Below are 23,540 nucleotides of genomic sequence, written 5' to 3'. Positions count from 1 at the left end.
GCAATGTATATTTCTTCCTCAACTGCCTTGTTTGAGTGTACTATTGTTGTTGTGATTAAAATAGTGAAATTACATTGCATATATTATCTTTTGCCACTTTGTCATTGAAGTAATTGAACAGATGTGCGAAAACGCTTCTGCAGAGGTCTCCGTTCTTGAGCCCTTCCTTTTTTTGGTTTTCTCAGTCATACATGAAGTGTCTGGCATTTGCTCTTTGTATTACATCCTGTTGCCTTGGTAACATAACCTTTGAGCAGGCTGAAAGCACTACTTGCAGGTAGATAATTAATTTTACCACCCCCCCCCCCCCACCCCCCCCCCCCGAAGTTTGCTACCTGCCTCTTCTGCCTAAACTGATGTATTAACTTGCATGTTTCTTAACAATCACTTGCTCAATCAAATGCAAGTCCTGAGCTAGATTTGGTATTTGCACTTCAGCATTTTCACCTTCTAATTTCCTTTAAAATTATATTTTCCACTTTCAGTCAACAAATTTTGTCAGTGAACTTCCTGAATATAGTTACAGAAATCCAACATTGAAAAGGTTGTGCATTTATCAGCTTTCTTACAGTTGATAATTATTTTGCTTCCATACTTGCCTGTTTTGTACTGCACAATTTTAAAAGGAAAATAGTTAGGACTAGGGCAGCAAGATTATGCCACATTGATGTCAATATGCAGGGAGGGATACTTCTTTCTAAGGCCTAAATATGAATCAGGCTTTGCTTTACACCATTACCACTATTTTGACAGTGCTGAGAAATGTGATGCAAGTGTGCCCTGAAGGTCTTGCAAGCTAGTTCCAACTAGATTCAGGTGCAAGTAGGTGGAAAATTGATAGAGAGTGAAAGTCATTAACAGTTTGAACCTCTGCCAGTCTGCAAAAATAATTAGTGCTAATCATACCTCATTGAGCATCCTTCTTTTATTGGGAAGCACAAAACCACTAAATATGATTAGTGTCCATTAGACTAATTTTAACTAGGAAGTGTATGATTTCCTGGGGTAGCTGTGTGCATAATTCTAAATAGCTTTACTTTCTCCCCTTGCTGTTTTTCCACTGTTACAGAGGCTAGTGATAACAGGTGAAAAAGCTTGGCATACACCACCCTCCTAACAAAAAATCCTTGGACCTCCTTCATTCATGTGAAGTGTCTTGAATTTATCTTGAATTTGTATAATTTATGTGTATTTTATTCATTAAATCCAGACTCTGCTTCCTTGCTTTTCATGACAATGGGTAAAGCCCCACCATAGCTTCAGATACAGACTGTGCCAATCCATGGTGAATTCCTTGGATCTGTAGAACATATACAGGCAACGTTCTTCTGATTGCAAACAGGGTTACAAAACTACAGCTCTCAAAGTTGGTCAGTTGCTCAGTGTAAGCTTTTAACATTTTGAACACTTGGAATGCTTTGTAGATGTCTGGCTTTTGCTAGCTGTGTGGCAGAAGCTGGAAGGTTAATTTTTATTGCTGCTACTTTATCTATGCAGAGGTTTGAAGATCACCTAAGGAACACACAGTGCTCCCTCACTTTGTATTAACACCACTTCTGCAACCTTTTAGACCAAATAGCTTATATCTTGATTTAAAGCCCTTTCTGAGTAGTATGGAAGCACATTTCATAAACACCTAATGATTTGCAATACACAAATGGTTTAAATCCCCTATATTTCAATCTGAGCTAGATGGATCCAATAAAAAAGATGCCAATTTAAATGAGCCCCTTACAATGGTGAACTTAAAAACTTTTCAGCAGGCTAAATCAAATTTAGCAGCAAATTGATATATAAAGGATATACAAATACAAGCTCCAAGGACAATTTAACACCCCACCCCCCCCAAACCCCTCCACTGAAGGTTTCATGCATGCTAACTGCATTCTTGATTATAGCTTTAGCATTCAAAATGCTCTCCACTTGAAAAAAAGAAACAAAAAGTAGTTACCCTCATGAGAAACCGTAGATTCTCTGTATGTTGAAAGTCACTGAAAAGAAAGCAAAAATCAGACCTGAAAATGGTTCAGTTGCATGGTGCTTTTATTTCACAAGAGAATTAACATCTCAGCAAACACGTAGTAGCATACTTCCCACATATCAGCAGAACCCAGGCAGCAGCAAAATATTTGTTACTGATCTCTGTGTTTTATTAGATGTTAGAAGGGAGAAAAAGAAAGTAAATCGAGCATAATGTTCAGCTGTAAATATTGTCGAATATATCCCTGGTTTCAGTCTGTTTTAATGAAAATAGATCTAGTGCTGCCTCCTGTTGGTCAGCTACAAACAGAAGCGACTGAAGTGAGACTCCACATTACGTACTGCAGACAGCACATTCTATATGCTGTACCTTACTTACTACCTACTGCTAATCAGAGTAGGTATACAGCTTTTTTTTTTCATGGAGTAGTACCAGAATTGAATCTGACCCAGTGAATCTACTCCATTTTGTGAATATAATGAATTTGTAACAGCAATAAACTTACATTAAATGTATTCAGAATATAGAAAATAAATTCATCAGTACATAAATAATAATCATCAGGTCTGTGCAAACATAATCAATATAAACACCTGAATAATCGATAGTTATTGTAACAAACAAACCAGCATGATGACATTACCAAAGTGCCATAATGTTTTTGTAGCATTCTTTAAAAATTAAAGATTATCCAATATAATCATTACTGGATATTAAAATCCCACATACACTATTTATTATCTTCATGTATATTATACTGGGCATGCTTATGCTGTGTTCTGTGACATCGACTAGAATACTATTAGAAATGTTTTGGTTACATTGTTTAAGTGCAAATAGGAGATTATAGTTTTACATGCAATTTGTTTTAAGCATTTACTATACTTCAGTGAGAATACAGGTAATCATTAATCTGGTGCTTGACTTATTTTAGAGGAAGGTACTCTTTCATAAAGTACTGTGAGCTTTGAAAAGTCAGAAAAGATGTAAAAAAACCTCTGAGCAGTAATTTTGTGCCTACTTTAAAATTGCATAACAGCTGCATAGAGCAGACTGAAAAATCTATTTAATCGAGACCTACAGTAGTTGCTCATGCAAGTAATCCACGTTCTTCTGAGTAGTGTAGTTGCCTCTGCTGAGATTTCTTACAATATTAGTGATTAATCACAAGACTAGGAACACAGGTCTTCAATTCTGTCATAAAGCCTTGGGTTTAACCATGAGATTCTAACAGTTTCTTCTGCACTCAATTCTGTAAGATTTAATGCTCTGTATGTAGAGTGTGGTGTTGGATGATGGGTTGGACACAATAGTCTTGAAGGTCTCTTCCAACCTGGCCTGGCCTGGTCTATTCTATTCTATTCTATTCTATTCTATTCTATTCTATTCTATTCTATTCTATTCTATTCTATTCTATTCTGTTTCTTTTCTATTTCTATTCTATTGGAAGAGAAATTAGCTTTTTTATTCTGAGATTTGTAGTACAGGCATACCTACATAACTGAGGAAAATTAACTATTTCACTGCAACTTTCCTGTAAGTGCTACTACATTATTTCCTGGTCACTGTGTAGGAGAGCTCACCTCCATTTGAAATCCATGATTCGTCAGACCTGGAACTGACGTTAATTCCTGTGCAAATGTAGCATACAATTGTAAAGAAGCATGCCTGTGCTCCAAATTATGCTTCATTCAGTGTTCACTATATATACTAAGTAATTTACCACATACGTCATTGCTCTGTCTGATGTCGTATGGCAGAGGCGTATGCATGTAGCAAGTGACTGGGTGGAAGACTGCCAAAAAAAATTATGCTGTAAGGAAACAATTATAGGAAAGAGCATCACCTGAATTACTGACTGACTCACTTGCTGTTTATGTGACCCAGCAACTTGGACATGACAGTGGCAATTAAAAAGCCCCTCGCAATTCTCTCTTCTCTTCCAATTTGCATAGCTATTTATACCCATGCACTATGGGCATGTGACTTTTCTCATTGCCTAAATTTCATATTACTCAGTTATAAAAACAACACAAAAACACAAGCAAAGGAGAATTCAGCCTTGCACTTTGATAAAGTTGCAATAATTAATGGTTAATTATGTTTCTATGCTACCTTGAGTAGCTTTATTAATGCTAAAACTACTGTTCACCTGTATAATTTTCTTCTAGTGTTTTTAGTAAGCAGGAACAGTTTTCTCCGTCTTTCCTAAACTATTTAATACATTTGCTTTGCACTGACAAAAAGTAGTTGTATTCCAGTATAAAAATGTTTGCATTTCAGTATAGTGATTGTAAAGGTTACCTAGCTAAGTGTAGTTATGATTTGGAGACTCTTTATAATAAGGGCAAAATAAATGTGGAAGTTGCTTGAAGTGCTGTAACAAGAAGCTATTTACTTCTAGAGACCTGACACAAATTTAATACAAATAAATTACTCAGTGGGGAAGTTCCACTTATTGTTTTCTCCAAATGTGTGTAATTGTCATTTGCATCCTTATGAAAATATTCATGGTTAATGCTATCTAAATTTATAAAGGCATCTGCTAATGACTTACAGAGTTGGTCACAGAATTGTAACTTCTTATTTTCACTGTTTAAAACAGAAGTGTGTTGCTTGGCAATATTGAGCTTTAACCCTTAATACTGAGCTTGAGCTTTGCAGCAAGTACATGCATTAGTGATGTGATAATGAACTTACCATGGTCATCTCAAGCCTTATGAAAGGTATTTTAGGTGTCTCACTAAATTTTGTTCATTTTCAAACTGCTTGGAAAGGATGTGATTTGATGTGATAATGAACTTACCACGGTCATCTCAAGCCTTATAAAAGATATTTTAGATGTCTCACTAAATTTTGTACATTTTTCAAACTGCTTGGAACAAGATGTGATTTGATGTTCGGAACCATTCTGAACAGAATGTACAAGCTTACTGCTTATATGATACTTATATGCAATTTAAGCCTCTCAGTATCTTATTCAAAAATTTGCTAAGAAAGAAAATGTCCAGGCTGTGCAAGATTGCAAATGAAGTTATGAAACCTAAATGATTTCAGTGTCCTCCTGTCACACACAGGTCCTATTTTGTATGCATGAAGATCAGATTTACTTCACAGTTTATGCCTAGACTAATATTAATACTGCAAGTCCATTACAATGTTAACATTATAGTAGATGACTACTTGTTTATCAAGCAGTATATTGTGTAACATCTACCATGTAATATCTTATCACTTAAAACTGCCATAAAGTACAAGCTAATGTCTTTTACTCATTTAAACTACTACAGAAGTTATAAAAAAGGATTATTTCACCTCAGAAAATAGTATTTACTTTGACTCTAAACATGGGGATTTGTTTTTGCAACTTTATATTTGAGGTATGATGAGATACAAACATTTCCCATAGCTAACCAAAGTAATGACTAACGTTCATTTTACAGCTTGCTGTTGTAAGCAGCCTAGTGGCTGCTTAGTAGGTAGCACTGGAGACTTCAGAGATGGAAGACTTCTGTTAGAAAACATCCTGAAGTGTTATTTCCTTTAGTTAACAGCATGACTGAAGCAAAGATACCACATGAATCATCCAACCTGTAGAAATCTTGCCCACCCTGCAATAGGTTATCAACGTTTATCTTGCCACACTTAATGGGATGAAAACAGAAATTTCAGCTACTACTAAGGCACAAGGATGGAGAAAATCTGGTAAAACTGAAGAGCCAAAGTAAGATGATAGGAATTATCAGTCTCTTCAAGTTAGATACCTGGGTTTAATGCTGTGAAGGTCACTTTGGCTGTTGCCCTTGCTAAGGTCTAATAAGATAAAGCTAACAATGAACTCCTCTTAAAGGTTTATGAATATAAAAAGCCTAAATAAAGTGACACTAATGTAGATTCCTTTTCAACTTCAGCTACACAGGGAAAATGGTATCACAGTCAGTTTTCTCACTCAGCAACTGACCTACTGGGACAATTGTGACTATTACAGAAGTAATGGCATATATCACACAATGAATTCCTCAGTGCTATGTGTTTGTTTGAAAAGTAATAATTTTTGCAGATTAATCAGATAATTACAGATAAAACTTGCATATAAAATTAAGTGATACTTTCTATAGTGACTGGCATGAATGACAATGCAATGGACTCTTCCAAAAGCAGTTCTTTAGCATACAATCTGAACTGAAGATTTAAACAAAAGAGTACATACTTCCCCATCTATAAATTAATACCTACAAATCTGTTCTAAAAGTTGTGCATTTGAATAGATTCTTTTGACTCAGGAGTTTCAAAATTCTCCAGAGCAAATTGTCAGTACAGATGACCAGGGGTCCCTATATTTATTAAACTGAATGACCTGACAGTAAAACTCAGTTAAGGCTCTTGGCATTGGTGAAACTTCTTCCCACTCAGACCTACTACTATGGTAGACTTGAACTTCATCTGTGATTTCTTCTGGAGCATAATCACCACCCAATATATAAATTTTGTCTTCAGTGCCAACTGCCCCTGCATTAAAGCCAGCACATTCAAAAGATCCTTCCCCTTTCCAAACACAGGTTTCTGGGCAGAAACTGTAGACCTTGTACGTGGAGAGATCACATATGTACAACGTACAGTTCACCGGAACAGCTTTGATTAGAGTCGCGTGGAAAAACTGCCCAAATTCTGCTACAAGCTCAGACCACTGATCAGTCATAGCATTGTACTTAAAGAAACAGTCAAGAGATGGATTAAAGGCATCAGTAATCTCTACTTCTGAGCCAAGGACGTAAATGATATTCTGACATGCACTTGCTTCTGGATAGTAGATACCTCTTGGTAATTGACTTACAGATTTCCAGTCTTTGGAGAAAGGATTATAGGATTCTACATCCAAAAGACTTCGGGTTTCTTGAGCTCCTTTGGTCTTTCCACCTATTACAAACAGCTGATTTAAGGTTACAACAGACGTGTGCATTGTCCTTGGTTTCTTCATAGCAGATACTATGGAGAACTCATTGCTCACTGGACAGTAGCACCAGGTTTGGTCAGTGGCATCATGAAATGGTTCAGCAATATGAAGCCTGACGGTTCTGTAACAATTCCCTTTACATCCTCCAGTGATAAATATTTTTTCTCCATAGCTAGATAAACTTGACCCTGGAAGGTCAATCATGTGTGTGTGTGGTAGTTCTCTCCATGTATCTGTTTTGATGTTGTAGCAGAATGTGTGTCTGTTTTCTCCATCTTCATCAGTTTTGTGAACAAATATGTATTTTTCTGTTGTTGAAGGACGTGCATCTGGAAACAGCCCACTGAAGTCTTGCACACTCTTGACTGCATCATTGATTATTACTGAGCAGTTAGCACTCTTAAGTAACGGTTCTTCAGAATGCAGGAAGTCCTGCAAAGTCTTTTCAGGTAACTGGTGTAGTCTCACTTTCTTCATCAAATTAGGCAGATATTTCTGTCGTGTTTCTAAACTGTGTTTGGTCCACTGAAGGACAGCTTTCAACACTGACTCTTCCTCGGGGACATTTAGTTCGTCAGACTCCAGGCATTTTTGTAGTATCTCAAAATTCATCTCCAAAAAATCACTTGATCTGAGCAGCAAGGAGAAGTGGTGCTGCACAAAATCGAGCGCATGGTCAAATAAGCGGACAGAACCGTAACTTTCTGACAGAGAAAGCAACTGTAAGCAATTCACAAGATCAATACTTTTTATTAGAAAGTCACTGCAAGCTTTGGAAAGGAGTGACACTTGAAGGAATGATGACAGTTGGAAGAGCATTTCCACATTATCATTCGTTATCTCTGTTTTTCCTGTGTAAGCATAATCAAGGAAAGCTTTCACCGCTTTTGGTGACAGATTACTAATAGTAACATTGCCATCATCTCGTTCTTTCATATTAACTTCAAACATGGCTCTGTGAATAAAATATAGAAGATACACAGACAAATTAAAGATCCAGCAAACAGCAGAGAACACTGATGTGAGAAGCAGGCGACAATCGGGGCATGTAATAATGTGGGTAGGCTGTATAGGTCTGAAATGTGGAGGGTTCTCCTAAGTAAGAACAATGCGTTTGCTTGATATGGTTGAAGAAACAAGGAGTGGTGATAAGAATACATTCAAAGTGACAGCTCATGAAAATGATAGCAGCACCTGTGCTTTGTATGGATTTTCAGAGAGAGTGATGAACTCTGTAGTTCTCGGTATGAGAGAAAGTGTGAAATCGTTTGGGACAGCATCAGTTTCAACAGCTTGAGAAAGGAAAGCTGTTAAAAAAAAATACTTAGTAAAAAAGCCCACAGAATTCAGGTCATGTACCAGGGATGAACACAGAGAATTAAACCAAAAAATAGGCCTTCTGAATTCCAGGCTGAGCAAATGGCAGGATGGATGATGGGTGCATTCCCCACTTATAAAAGTAGGGATGGAAGAGGAGAAAAACCATGAGGAAGATTAATTCTTGCTTTAGAATTGACAGATAGATGTACAGGTACAGGCAGATGTCAGTGGGGGGAAAGAAAAGGAAGTTTTGAGGTAGGATTATATGACACGATGGAACTTGTGCAGAAGGTACATTGTGACTGAATACGAAGATGATGGTTGGAAATATGGAACAAACTGTTGATCAGTAGAGTTGTGCAAATTCTACTAGAATTTTGACTATTACTAAGTATGTACTAACGTTTAACTATTTTGCACAGTCTAACATGGCAAAATAAACAACATTCTTCAAGCTGGCAAATTCTGGCAACAGAACAGTGCTGCAGCATCACTTGCCCTACCCTTGAAGAGCCCAAGCTGCGATAGCAACAGCTTCTAAATCTGACAAAAGATGATAGTGGTGAAAGATTTAGATAAATCATCAAATATATAACCTGGATTATTAATGCACCACAGATAATTCCTATTTAAAGAAGAGTGTAATATCATAGTTCAGCCACACAGTATCTGTATAGCATGTGAAAATTCCATACTTGCATGAAGCCAAGGGAAAAATTAAAACCACTGTGTATAACATACTCTTTGGGAATTGAATATCAGGTAAAGCAGGAACTTGTCTGACCTCCTGAACAAGAACATAAAATTACAACATGACATTTATGTCTCAAAGAAATTTTTGCATACTAAATGATGATTTTTCCTTTCCTTATGAACCCAAAAGCTAATCTCTAAATCTAAATCTCTAAATTCTAACATAAAATGGCAACTGATACTCGGAGGAGAGCAATCAAGCTAACAAGTGAGGAGCAGAATGTTGCTGAATCTTGAATTTACACAGAGAAACCAAAACAAAGAAAAGTCCAAAGGCCAAGGAAGACAAAAGGTGTTTAATTTTAAAATGTTATCTAATATACCTAGATACTTTCTATTTCTTGAAGGTAATAAATGGGCCTTGCACTCCAAGATAGCTTAGAAATTGGATGGCTGTTGCAGGGAGAGGTCTCTCCTGGCAAATTTTAACCAGAAGAGCCTGTATGTAGTGAAAAGGACACCTATGTAATAATAATAATAATAATAATAATAATAATAATAATAATAATAATAATAATAATAATAATAATAATAATAATAATAATAAAAACAGGTTGGAAGAGACCTTCAAGATCATCGTGTCCAACCCATCAACCAAGCCAACCCACCTAAACAACTAAACCATGGCATCAAGCACCCCATCAAGTCTCCTCCTGAACACCTCCAATGACGGCGACTCCACCACCTCCTTGGGCAGCCCATTCCAATGGGCAATCACTCTCTCTGTATAGAACTTCTTCCTAACATCCAACCTAAACCTCCCCTGGTGCAGCCTGAGACTGTGTCCTCTTGTTCTGGTACTGGCTGCCTGGGAGAAGAGACCAACATCCGCCTGTCTATAACTTCCCTTCAGGTAGTTGTGTTCCAAACCCCTTACCAACTTCGTTGCCCTTCTCTGGACTCGTTCCAGCAAGTCAACCTCCTTCCTAAACTGAGGGGCCCAGAACTGGACACAGTACTCGAGGTGTGGCCTAACCAGTGCAGTGTACAGGGGCAGAATCACCTCCCTGCTCCTGCTGGCCACACTGTTCCTGATACAGGCCAGGATGCCATTGGCCCTCTTGGCTGCCTGGGCACACTGCAGGCTCATGTTCAGCCTACCATCAACCAGTACCCCCAGGTCCCTCTCTGCCTGGCCGCTCTCCAGCCACTCTGACCCCAGCCTGTAGCACTGCATGGGGTTGTTGTGGCCAATGTGCAGAACCCGGCACTTGGATGTGTTAAATCTCATGCCGTTGGATTCTGCCCATCTGTCCAGCCTGTCGAGGTCTCTCTGCAGAGCCTCTCCACCCTCCAGCAGATCAACTCCTGCCCCCAGCTTGGTGTCATCAGCAAATTTACTGATGATCGACTCAATGCCCTCCTCCAGATCATCAATAAAGATGGCATGGGGCCCAGCACTGATCTTGGGGCACACCACTAGTGGCTGGCCGCCAGCTGGATGTGGCACCATGTGCTCCACATCAGTTCAAAAAATTTCTACTGGAAGCTGTATCATCCTAATATTCCTTTCTACCAGAGCACCTCTGTGCTGTCAAGCAGTAAGCACATGAAGTGCAAGTAGTTCTTATTGTCAGAAAAAACCAATCTGCTGCTGCAGAGAGGAAATAGCTTATTTCACTGACACTTCTTCTTTTTGCAGTAGTCTTACCAACACATCTAGCCTATATCCTCTGTCATATATGGCAGACTCCCACAAATCATGGGATGCTCCAGGCTATTTGAAAGTAATACTTGTCATCTATGAATGGCCAACTGAACTGAGGCCATTAACTCATTTTCAGGAGCATTTTATTCATTGTTAGAGCATCTTAAGTGCTATGTTTTAGTAAAGAGTGTGTTTGGAAACAGACTTCCATCATGGAATTGCAAGTTTGAGCCTTACTAATAAAAAGGTTAACAAGGTTCTCCATAAATTAATATCCTGTATGCGAATGGTCTGTCTGTCCCTTAAGAATGCATAGCTCTAAGCCCCAGAAGGAAGATCACAGATCCACCTCATGTTGGAAGGTTGAAACCTGTAGTTCAGAAAAAATGTTTGAATACCTCTGAAGACTGTACTGACATTTTAGACAAACAAAATCCAGCACCATTCCACAACCATGCAATTCATCCACAGTTGCTCAGTGCATGATCTATTTGTAACCAGCTTGTTATGTTTCCCAATATAAATGTGTCAAAGCACACAGACTGTTGCAGTTCTGGGCCCCTCAATTTAAGAAGGACATTGAGACTCTCAAACATGTCCAGAGAAGGGCAACAAGGCTGGGGAGAGGCCTTGAGCACAAGCCCTGTGAGGAGAGGCTGAGGGAGCTGGGATTGTTTAGCTTGCAGAAGAGGCTCAGAGGAGACCTCATTGCTCTCTGCAACTACCCAAAGGGAGGTTGTAGCCAGGTGGGGGTTGATCTCTTCTCCCAGGCAACCAGCACCAGAACAAGAGGACACAGTCTCAAGCTGCACCAGAGAAAATCTAGCTCAAGGTGAGGAGAAAGTTCTTCACAGAGAGAGTTGTTGGCCATTGGAATGTGCTGCCCAGGGAGGTGGTTAGTCACTGTCCCTGGATGTGTTCAAAAAGGGACTGGAAGTAGCACTTGAAGCCATAGTTTAGTAGTCATGAGGTGCTGGGTGACAGGTTGGACTTGATGATCTTTGGGGTCTCTTCCAACCTTATTGATTCTATCATATAAAGTCAAACAGAACTTTAAGTACAGACACAGGCAACAGGTAAGTCTTAAACGTACCAAACTTGTGTCAATTCTACTTAACAGCAGAACCATGCACTTACGGTTTGACATTTGTATTTCAGAGTACAGTCTGCTGTCTGAATCTCTCATTCATAAAGTCCTCATAGCAGTTTGGGAGAACAAACATATATTTGGGGTATGGTTAGACATCTAACACTGTAGTTTTGGTTTGGTTCTTTATTCCATTTTCTATTCTATTCTATTCTATTCTATTCTATTCTATTCTATTCTATTCTATTCTATTCTATTCTATTCTATTCTATTCTATCCTATCCCTGGAATGGGTTGTCCAGAGAGGTGGTTGGGGCGCCGTCCCTGAAGGTATTTAAGACCAGGCTGGACAAGGCTCTGGCCAGCCTGATCTAGTGTGGGGTGTCCCTGCCCATGGCAGGGGGGTTGGAACTAGATGATCCTTGTGGTCCCTTCCAACCCTGACTGATACTATGATACTATTCTATTCTAATATATTTTATTCTATTCTGTTACCTTTAATATGACATTTGAATGCTTTGCTCAGAACTCTGCAGACATGTAAGTTGTGATTATTTATTCTTTTTTTTGATAATTATATTCCCTCCCTCCATCCTAGAGAACTTACAATTCATTTCCTGCAAACTCATGCCAAAAATTAGGTTTACCTGAAAAAATCACTGCACGCTGCCAGCACACAACGATGACAGGGAATTATTTCATCTTTCACAAGAATTTTAAAGTCAAAAAATATATTTTGTTCTCTGAACTTTTGTAGCACTTTTAGAATCTGTTGTCCATGACCTTCAGCCACTAGGGAATTGATTTTGTTTTCAGGAACAGAAATTCCATTGCAAATGGGTCTGCTAATGTAATCCCGTTGGTTTGCCATAGTTTCTTCCACCTATTCCTGAAACTGAAAAGGAGAAATAAGTCATTGATTCTACAGGTTTGCTGTTTGAAAACAAAACACACACACACACCCCCCAAACCAGAATGTACCATAAAACAAAGAAACTAAATACCCCAGCATTGAATTTAAGTCTGTGCAGTTATAAATTTGTGTTGTGACTTGTACAACTGAGTTGATAACAACACTTCTCCTTGGCAAAATACATATACATTACATCTTTTGAACCTGATCTATATGAAAGAACAACTCTATGAAGATTACCCACCTGAAGGAATTCTTTTCAATGAAGTCCACAGAAAACACACCAAAGAGGGTGTTTAATGGCCATTTAAGAGAAAAAGTAGTCCTAGGCGTACCCTCAAATACCCTCCCCCCCCCCCCCCCCAAATTCTATAATTTCATGTAAGATGAAGATCAAGAAGAAAAAGTTATTTTTAGATTCCAAAAGGCTCATCTGTATGCAGATCAAAGCAGACCAATGGTCTTTCTAGAGCTTACAGTGGAAGGGATTCCCAGGCTACCAGACTACTTTCTAAGTCAATATCCATTAGGCACTCTGGACTAAAATAACAGACTACAAAAACAACCACCAACAGCCTGACCTAATCTCAGGATTTCTATGGCTTACCAAATTGGGTCATTTAGAGACAGTTTGGTAACAGTGCAGCTTTGAGTATTTAGACAACTGATACTGATTTTACCTTGTATGTCTAATCCTGCTAGGAAGGTTACAGCCTATGATGCACACTGTGATCTTCACTTACAGTGGCACAAATTAACTGGCTTCAGAACCTATTTAAGACAGTGCAATCTCTCTCTCAGCAGTCAGATTTTTCTGGTGAAAGTCCCTTGTACTGAAGTGCACCAAGTGTATAGTAAGTTGGCTTCTACAATTTTTGTACAATGTATTTTACTCCATTTTGCCAGCATAAAGAAACTTTGAAAATGAGTATACTTTTTTTACACCTATTTACAGAGCTATTTATACACCTCCAGAAGCATAAATTGCCCTTACTGCAAATTTGGATCAAGCTTGCCTATTTTAAAGGCTAAGGAAATACTCTACTTTAATTTCTATTGCAGGCTTTTGCTTCCACAATTCCAATTAAAATTAGCAACAGATAATGGCCCACCTGAATTGACAAAGAAGGGAGTAACAAATTCCAAGCCAAATACAGAAACCAGAAAACATTGGGTTTGGGTTTTAATTTCACAAAAAGTCTTAGCTGATAATGTGAAACATTCAGAGCAAATTAAGCCATCAGGCAGTCTTCTTCATGAGAGATAATTTCATAGCAGACTGATCTATACTTTTATCTAGTCAGGTAGCTCCAACCACAAATAGACCTCCATGTCTCCTGGAATAGAAGAGATCCATTGATCTTGCTGCCAGCACTGGCACCCTTGGAGCAGGCATCTTCTCCTTCTCATGGCCAGACAATTTCACGTATTCACTCTTTCCATTCTAAGCCTGAGGAACTAGGAAAATACAGAAGAACAAGACCACCATTTATTCTGATAATGTATGGCCTCATAAACCCTGACTTCCATCAATCATAAAGATCTTTTATATGTTAGAATTCTCTAGAATACCCTTTTCTTCTGAATTAAAAAGCCTGTTCCTCAAAAGACTGACTTTTCAAAAGCAGAGCTGTTTCAGCAGAATTAGTTTCCCATGTTTGAATGAAACATTTTCTTAAAAGCAAGTGAATTTCAAGGTTTATTTGGCATCAGGTAAAGCAATACTTCTTTTAAAGGAAATGTAAACCTTTTCACAAAATTCAGGAACCAATAATAAATGAGACCTTTCTGGTTTTACCTGTAATTTCTATAGCAAGCTCCAACCTACAGCTTGCTTTCTGCAGGTAAAATTGCTAACTTAACTAATATTAATCTTTGTATAATTAACACAGAAACATCCAATGTCATCAAGCCAATCCCTGCTATTTTAGGCAGCCATCATATAATCACTTGCATAAAACCACTCTGTGTTTCAGAAAGTTTTCTTTTACCACCACTGTTTCCTCAGAAAGACTATCCCAGTATATTGGTCCCAAGGCTGGCAAAGCTTCTTGTAATTACAAGTCAATGTGTTAATAGTTACATCTATTTGCTCTTCTGTCAGAATTGCCATTTAATTTATATTTATTCACTCTTACAATTATCAAGACTATTGATATCCTCTCTCAGTTTATTAGAGCAAACAATTCTCAAACTTTCCAAGGTCCACTTGTAAGACTGATTTTCTGTTTCCCTTACTATTTCTTGCAGTTTTCTCTTTATCCATTCCAATCTGTACTCGTATTTCTTTCACTGATGTCAGATTTGTCATACAGCATTATGGTTAAGATCTCATCAGTGTCTCACTACTGCAATTTGCAGTTCATCCAGTGCACCCCGATCTGCAACAGCAGTGTCTCCTTATTTTTTATTAAAACCATATTTCAGCAGTGTACCTCTGATGCTTTTGTCCATCGTTAAAGGAGATACTAATGAAAACTGTATTATGGCTTACCCTAATTCACCCTGCACTCCATTAGAAAAATAAATATTATAAAATTCTAATTCATATCTCCCTTGTAGCCAATTCCTGCTGTATGTGATAATTTTGGTACTAATTTACCACTTCACTGGATTTGTTGATGATTTCAGAGCTGTCCAAAATTACACTTCAGCTAAAACTTTCTATGTTAAACAAGGGCAGCTAGCATTTGGAATTATTTCATGCATTATTCTACAAAGCCATATGAATTAATCAATAGTTACATTTATAAATATTTGATCAAGTTACTGACAAAAAGATAGGAAGCATAGGGGGTCCAGATATACTGGGAGAATCTAGAGTTCAGGAAATCTGGACATCAAGTCTTCATGTATTTGCTCTTTTTACTCCCACAAGATTCCAACTATGAAGTCTGTCTTTATGCACATTACCAAGAACCAAACCCCAGTTGATGGCTCATCAGAACTCTCTCCTACCTCTGTTTCTTAACATATTGCTGTGTGCCATTAAGCTTCTTACCATGGCAGACAAAGGTTATATACTAAAGCCCTCTTCCATCATCTGACCCACCAGGTACTTGTTACACAACAGTCTTCCAGCATCTCCTGTAACATAATTCATCAGACCCCAGGTACTGGCATACATGACTGGGTATTGCCTGTAGTGAGATCAAATATGTTCTCTGATGTGACCAAATTCAAACTACTCCACCACTTGATAAAACTTCTCTGCTCACATATTGAACCTTTTCACATTTAGACTGACAAATGCCTACTTAGCTATTAGCCTGGTTTTATAAAAACAAAACAACAACAAGGAAAAAGCCTCCAAACCAAAATGCCCTTAAACATTTGCCCTGTTTTTCTGCATGGAAGTCACATTGCACAAGTGGCCTGCTGGCCATTACAGTGAAATCTGATAGACCTCTAAGTTACTAAGGTCAATGCCACATAATATATGCTTAGGAAGATACATGTATCTCTCAAAGCCATCTGTATAAATGTTCAGTTGAAGGGCAAGGCATTCTGCACACCTGACAGTTAAGTGGCAAAGACTGGCGTGCTGATGAATAGTCACAAAGCAGCTAGCAGTTGAATGGGAGGCTGAGTGTGGTAAGCTAATTTTGGTCTGAGGGTAAAAACATTCCTATGGTCAGTCATAATGATACAAACAGTGGGACCGAGCATCCCATCAGCAAGTTTGCAGATGACACCAAGCTGAGTCGTGCTGTCAATACACCAGAGGGACAGGATGTCATCCAGAGGGACCTGGAGAAGCTGGAGAGATGGGTCCAGATGAACCTCATGAGGTTCAACAAGAGCAAGTGCAGTGTCTAGTACCTAGGCTGGAACAATCCTCACTATCAATACAGACTGAGGTATGAGGTGTTAGAAAGCAGCCCTGCAGATAAGGACTTGGGGGTGCTGATGGACATGAACAAGCAGTGTGAGCTTGCAGCCCAGAAGGCAAATCACATCCTGGGTTGCATCAAAAGATGTGTGGCCAGCAGATCCAGAGAAATGATTCTGCCACTTTACTCTGCTCTGGTGAGACCTCACCTGGAGTACTGCATCCAGGCCTGGAGCCCTCAACATGGACCTGATGGAGTGACTCCAGAGGAGGGCCACAAAGATAGTCAGGGGACTGGAACACCTCTCCTGTGTGCACCTCTCCTGTGTGGAACAGCTGGGGTTGCTTAGCCTGGAGAAGGGTCCAGGGAGACCTAATACCAGCCTTCCAGGACCTGAAGGCGGCCTACAGGAAGGATGGAGAGGGACTGTTTACAAAGGCCTGTGGTGATAGGATGAGGGACAATGGCTTCAAATTGGAGAAGAGATTGGATGTTAGGAACAAGTTCTTTATCATAAGGGTGGTGGAACACTGGAACAGGTTGCCCAGGGAGGTAGTTGAGGCCCCATCCTTGGAGATATTCAATGTCAGGCTCGATAAGGATCTGAGCAACCTAATCCAATGAAGGATGAGCCTGATCACTGCATAGGGGCTGGACTAGATGACCTTTGGAGGCCCCTTCCAACCCAAACCATTCTATGATTCCTTGAAGCCCACTGATAATGGCCTAGAGCTCATTAGATCTACTGTTCACAAGATTCCTCTGTGTCAACACTGTCCCTTTTCTCAAGATGGATGGATGGTTGGAGCTGCCTAGAACAGAATGAGCTCATTGACCCAGATTCCAGGTAACTATACTGAGAAGTCTGATAAGTCCATAGTCAAAATATGAGATACACAAGCACATTAGTACTATTATTAGGATAAAATATTCATAAACATGCTGAAAAGATTTTGCTAAAACAAAAGTCAAAATAGCCTTAGATGCTCCAGCTGAATGATAAAATCATTGCAGAAGTTTAAATGTGCTAATGAAGTTAAGAATGGTATAAGATGTGCCATTAATTCTGAGTAACAGAAGAAAGCTCATTGAACAAGGGAAGTCAAGGGCCTGTGTAGTAAGAATGGAGCAGATGTGTCCCCAGATGAGGACACAGGGTTCTGAATGACACTGGAGAAGATTTACACCAAAATGCTTTGGTTCATTTATAATAGTAAGATGAAATTATATAAAAATTACTATAATAGCCATGGAGATGTTGTTTTGTGAAAATATCAAGCATACATGTTAGTAGTTTGCCAGAAAAAGCATGTTAGGGCCATGTCTGCCCAACAGTAAATATGACTGAAGCCCAAGACTGTTCCCAGCACATGGGACACCAATCGTACATGAGGCATGACAACATTCAGACAGTACAAATAACATTCTCTTTTCCTACCAACACAGCTGGCAAAACCAGTCTCAACTCAAACCTTTGGTTGGTACTTCACTATTTACAAACAATTGTAAAACTATCTGCTTTATCTCAGAGCATAATATAGCTGTGCTACAGAGCTCTCCCATCAATTAAAAACAATCCAAACCAATTATTTCTTAATGCTTCTTTGCAGATACCTTATGAGAAACAAATTTATCTTGAAGAGAACATTACCTTTGTCACTTAGCCTTCTCCCAACTTGGATAGCATGTCTTACTAGATAGGAATTAGTACTTTGCTAGCAAATTTTAAAGACATCACTCCCCACTACACATCTAATTTACAGTATCACAGTATCACAGTATCACTAAGGTTGGAAGAGACCTCGAGGATCATCGAGTCCAACTTATCAACACAGACCCCATGACTAGACCATGGCACCAAGTGCCACGTCCAATCTCCTCTTGAACACCTCCAGGGACGGTGACTCCACCACCTCCCTGGGCAGCCCGTTCCAATGACGAATGACTCGCTCAGTGAAGAACTTCCTCCTCACCTTGAGTCTAAACCTCCCCTGGTGCAGCTTGAGACTGTGTCCTCTTGTTCTGGTGCTGGTTGCCTGGGAGAAGAGACCAACCCCTTCCTGGCTACAACCACCTTTCAGGTAGTTGTAGAGTGCAATGAGGTCACCCCTGAGCCTCCTCTTCTCCAGACTAAGCAATCCCAGTTCCCTCAGCCTCTCCTCATAGGGCCTGTGTTCAAGGCCTCTCACCAGCCTTGTTGCCCTTCTCTGGACACGTTAGCACGGAACAGGTAGCTGAAGGATTTGGTGACATTGCTGACCAAAATGATAAGAGTGATTGAAATTAAATTATAAATAACAAGTACAAAGTTCTGTACTTTTACACTGTATCAGTTTTTTGACTGTCATTGACTGGCTGAGATAGAAAACAGACAGTAACAGAATTTCACGTTCCTGTCTGGAAATTTCAATGCAACTGAGTCTCGTAGCTTTTTAATAAATAACTGAACTTCAAAGAAAATTAATATTCAGTCAATCATTTTTAGACAATAAAAAAAGATATCTGTGACATTCTGAGACATTCAATCCACAAAAGTGGCATTTATTAATAATACACATTGAGACGGTATTCTAAGAAGGAAAGGCGACACAGGCTTTAAAGCTTTGGGTGCTTTAGAAGTGACTAATAAAAGCCCCAAATCCTAGTGCAGAAAAAAACCCAGCATGGTACCAGGAGGAAGCAGTGAAACTGCACTGATTCCTGGGGACATTCCAAAAGTGGAGGATTCCCTTTCTTCTAAGCAGTGATCTTTAATTGCACAGCCTCTCACAAACACATTGATCCATCAAAGAAAATAATCACTCAGACGAACTCAGACTGACTGGATTTTATCCTAAGTTTCTCAAATTCACCAAGCACCTTTGGAAGTTATTTTCTTAGGTAAAAATATTCAAGAACTGCAATTTCCATTTTCAGAAAAAATAAAAAGAAGAGGTAGTACTATTCCACACTGTACTTCTAATTCTGTCAAACCCAGTAACAACTGCAAATCAGAAATCCCTTTTACTGAATTCTGTAGTCTGTCCTTTCTGTTTCTGTCTAAAATGTGGCTTCCAAAACGTACATGCAAATATTGAGCATACATAGAATAGAATAGAATAGAATAGAATAGACCAGATTGGAAGAGACCTTCAAGATCATCGCGTCCAACCTTTCAACCAATCCAACCCACCTAAACAACTAAACCATGCAACCAAGCACCCTATCAAGTCTCCTCCTGAACACCTCCAATGATAGTGACTCCACCACCTCCTTGGGCAGCCCATTCCAATGGGCAATCATTCTCTCTGTATAGAACTTCTTCCTAACATCCAACCTAAACCTCCCCTGGCGCAGCCTGAGACTGTATCCTCTTGTTCTGGTACCAGCTGCCTGGGAGAAGAGACCTGTCTACAACCTCCCTTCAGGTAGTTGTAGAGAGTAATAAGGTCACCCCTGAGTCTCCTCTTCTCCAGGCTGAGCAATCCCAGCTCCCTCAGTCTTTCCTCATAGGGCATGTGTTCTAAACCCCTCACCAACTTTGTTGCCCTTCTCTGGACTCATTCCAGCAACTCAACATCCTTCCTAAACTGAGGGCCCCAGAACTGGACACAGTACTCAAGGTGTGGCCTAACCAGTGCAGTGTCCAGGGGCAGAATGACCTCCCTGCTCCTGCTGGCCACACTGTTCCTGATGCAGGCCAGGATGCCATTGGCCCTCTTGGCTGCCTGGGCACACTGCAGGCTCATGTTCAGCCTACCATCGACCAGTACCCCCAGGTCCCTCTCCACCTGGCTACAATCCAGCCACTCTGACCCCAGCCTGTAGCTCTGCATGGGGTTGTTGTGGCCAATGTGCAGAACCCGGCACTTGGATGTGTTAAATCTCATGCCGTTACTTATAAAAGATCACAAATTATTAGCATGTTTTACTCATTCAAAAAATTAGGGTTTACACTGAACATGTTCATAATTACATTACCTATTCTCAAGTGCATCTTGAATCGCAGTTTGCACTTGCCCATGATATTTATTGGTTTTTTTTTTTTTGTGTTGTGCTTGTTCTGTTGTTTTTTTTTTAACCAATAAATCTACTAGTGAAAAAAATGCTAAATGTTTACACCTCTCTAAGTAGAAGCAGGGACAAGACAAACCTATTCATCAAATCTGAGGTTTTTTTGAATGAATGAAGATCTAAAATCCATTATAACGTATTACATATGTACATATTATCATATGTACATATTATCAGTAACTAAGTATCTATCTGGCCACAATTTCCTCTTCAAAATGAGAATACAGTGCACATGATATTGTTGAGTGGCATTTTCTTGGTTGTTGTTTGGTTTTGGTTTTTTACTATATTAAATCCTACACTGCTGTCAGTTAACTTTGTCTTTTTTCCCACAATGTTAACTTCTGTGTTTAAAATGCTTTACAAAGACCTATGCTCAGCTATGACTGATTTTAGGCAGGAAGACAGCAGTTCATCTAGGCTGTGTAGACAGCACTTTTTCACATTAACAGGGAGCTGGGAATGCTAAACAATAGCCAAACAAAATCCAAACAACCACCACCACCAAACAAACCAAAACCAAATTAAAAAAAACAACCTCCCCCCCCCCCAAAAAAAAAAAAAAAGAAGAAAGATTCTAAGAAATGCATGAAATTATTTTATTTTCACTATTTTTGCATCCTTTGTGCAACAGCACAATAGTCGACAGCTTAAAAGCATAAATATTTCTAAAGACAAGCAATAGAAAAGCGGGTAGTAGATTCTCAAACAGAACCTAAATTTTCAGCCACGGCCCATCTTTGAAACCAGAGGGTGAACAAACAGATGGCATCTACCTGAGGGTACAATGGAACACAGTCCTGACAACCCTCCCAGTTCTTACGAGAACAATGAGCACAGGACATAAAAAGCTTTCGTTTGGGTATGTTCTTTCGAGGCTAGAAACAAACTAGGGTGAGGCAGTACTTTGCATCTGGCGTGTGAACAATTGTCTCCTCTTTCCTCGTTAGCGAAAAGCAGCAAGCCCAGGGCAGGCAGGGGACACCCTCGCTGCTACAGCTACCGGGCATGTGTAAGCTCCACCAGACAGCGGGACGGTTCAGCTGGAGCATGGATGTACTAATGGCAACGAGGGGGCCAGGGGTACTGGGGTTACCACCTGCTGTTAACTGATAGCGGAAAAACCCCACAAAGGACACCGTTCCCAACCGGATACATCCGGTCCCGTCTCAAACAAGCTGAAAGCAGACAGAAGTTACAGGGAAACTACGTTCCTTTTGCCATTGCTAGAATTATCAGCCACCCCTAACCTCTCCAACCTAATACAACCCCGAAGCCGACCGATAGCGGTAGCGGTACAGGCACCAGCCTCAAAAACGCCGGCCTCCGCCCCTCGCTCCGCCCGCCAGAGGCAGGGCAGCGCCGGCAGCACCGCTACTGAGCATGCCCAGGCGGTCCGCGCGTGCGCCGTGTGCCGGCTCCGTTCATTCTAAGGGAGGACTAATTCCGAGAGACCGGCAGGATAAGGCTAACGGGCTTCCCCTCCTCTCACAGGGCGACCGCGGGGCCCGGCCGCGGGATGTGGCAGGCTCCAGCGCTGCTGCCTCTCCGCAACCAACAAAGAGCTACTCCCCACCTTAGCGCTCCCTCCGAACAGCGCGCACCCACCTGCAGCCAACACCAGCAGCTCACCGACCAGTCTGGCCCACCCTCTGCAGCAGCAACGCCAGCACATTGGCTCCTTCCGGTGTCATTCTCCTACTTCTTGCACTCTGAGTGGTTCTAGCGGCCGTCAATCCAGATGAAAGCCCGCCTATCCTCCCGAGCGGGTTCCTCTGTCGGCCCTCTGACGACACCACGGGTGTAGCTCAGCCGCAGGCACCGCCTTTCCCCTGATAAGTCAGTACCTGGCGCATTCCTTTGTCAATCACATGGCGTTCTGATACCTGACTGGTTACTGTGCCTCCACAGTGCATCTGTCCCGCCTACTTACCAATGGGCGCACGCACGGGTTGTGCGGCTGGGTTGCGGCAGGGCGGAGGCGGTGGACGCGTGTGGGTCCTGCAGCGTGTCGCTGGGACGATGGGGAGCGTGCGCTGGGCCTTCCCCTGTGCCGCCTGGCGCCCCTGCCGCCACGAGTGGTTGCTAGCGGCGCGGTTGGTGCAGCCTGAGGAGAAGGAACGCATCGGCCGCTTTGTTTTTGCCCACGATGCCAAAGCTGCCCTGGTACATGCTGGCGGGGGGCGGGCACGGCAGCAGAGGCTTCCCCTCCCCCAGAGTCTAGAGGGACTCAAACGACCGCCTTGCCTGGAGCTCTCCGTCTCCTCCGCTGTTGCGGGCGAGTGTGGGCGTTGCGGGAGGGGCCCTGCCTCTCCACGGTGCCGCGGGTGGAGGCCGCTCTGCCGAGGCACCGCTCGCGGACCTGGGACGCGCTGGTTCCCGTGGGGACGCGATCGTCTCTGTGTACATTCTGTATTGCCCCGATTTCCTTCTCCGTTTAGGAAAATACGCCACGCACAGGCACATCAGGGACATTTCAAAGTATTTATTGCCAGCTCTATTTACATTTTCGCTTTGGAGGAAGAAGGGACGTTGGCAGTCCGCTAGCAGCTTTTGCTTTGAAAAGACTTCGCAAGTGTTGTGATGTCCATTTAGGAGACAAAAATCAATGTGTGTTAGGAGACTATGCATGAAGACAGTAGTAGATGTAAGAAAACAAAGTTGCTGTGTGTCATTCTGCTTTTAAATCTCACATAACACTGTGGTAGTAGTACTAATCAATCTGTAAGAAATTACTCATCTCTTTAATTGTTCACTATTTCATTTGATGCCTAAGTGACTGAATAGATATACTGAGCTCTTGAGACAGTTTTACTGCTCTGTGTGGTGCAAAAGGTCTGCAATAAAGTACCTTAAGTGAAAAAGGTAGAGAAAGAGCTATGTGATTCTTCTAGCATGAGACTGCTTTTTATTTGGTCTTCATGTAAATAGCTATAAGAAACATATACTATACTTTGGTGTGGTGAGCTCTTGCTTAAATTTGCTTGACAGAGGCTTT

At 40.8% G+C, this 23,540-nt stretch overlaps 2 protein-coding genes across 3 annotated transcripts in view; one reads left to right on the top strand and one right to left on the bottom strand.

Annotated features, from left to right (window-relative positions):
• Positions 1 to 2,025: 2,025 nt before the first annotated feature.
• Positions 2,026 to 22,738, bottom strand: KBTBD3 (kelch repeat and BTB domain containing 3). Of its 2 annotated transcripts, XM_068144869.1 has the most exons (4): positions 22,151 to 22,738; positions 13,769 to 14,114; positions 12,391 to 12,638; positions 2,026 to 7,890 (listed from the first exon to the last, which is right to left on the bottom strand). In XM_068144869.1, the coding sequence occupies exons 3-4, from the start codon at positions 12,612 to 12,614 to the stop codon at positions 6,270 to 6,272; spliced, it is 1,845 nt and encodes a 614-aa protein (XP_068000970.1). In that variant the 5' UTR covers positions 12,615 to 12,638; positions 13,769 to 14,114; positions 22,151 to 22,738; the 3' UTR covers positions 2,026 to 6,269. The 2 variants fall into 2 exon arrangements, with proteins under 2 accessions (XP_068000970.1, XP_068000961.1); XM_068144860.1 differs by lacking the exon at positions 13,769 to 14,114.
• Positions 22,422 to 23,540, top strand: part of AASDHPPT (aminoadipate-semialdehyde dehydrogenase-phosphopantetheinyl transferase) — a 36,447-nt gene continuing 35,328 nt past the window's right edge. The window contains exon 1 of the mRNA XM_068144882.1: positions 22,422 to 22,708. Within this exon, the coding sequence (XP_068000983.1) occupies positions 22,478 to 22,708 (231 nt within the window). The 5' untranslated portion in view covers positions 22,422 to 22,477. The remainder of the gene's footprint in view (positions 22,709 to 23,540) is intronic.

Source organism: Melanerpes formicivorus, unplaced genomic scaffold (assembly GCF_026170545.1).
Source record: "Melanerpes formicivorus ecotype bairdi unplaced genomic scaffold, bMelFor1.0.p_v2 SCAF_1, whole genome shotgun sequence".
Lineage (NCBI taxonomy): Eukaryota > Metazoa > Chordata > Aves > Piciformes > Picidae > Melanerpes > Melanerpes formicivorus.
Note: the sequence above shows the minus strand (reverse complement) of the source record. Positions and strands in the feature narration are given on the sequence as shown.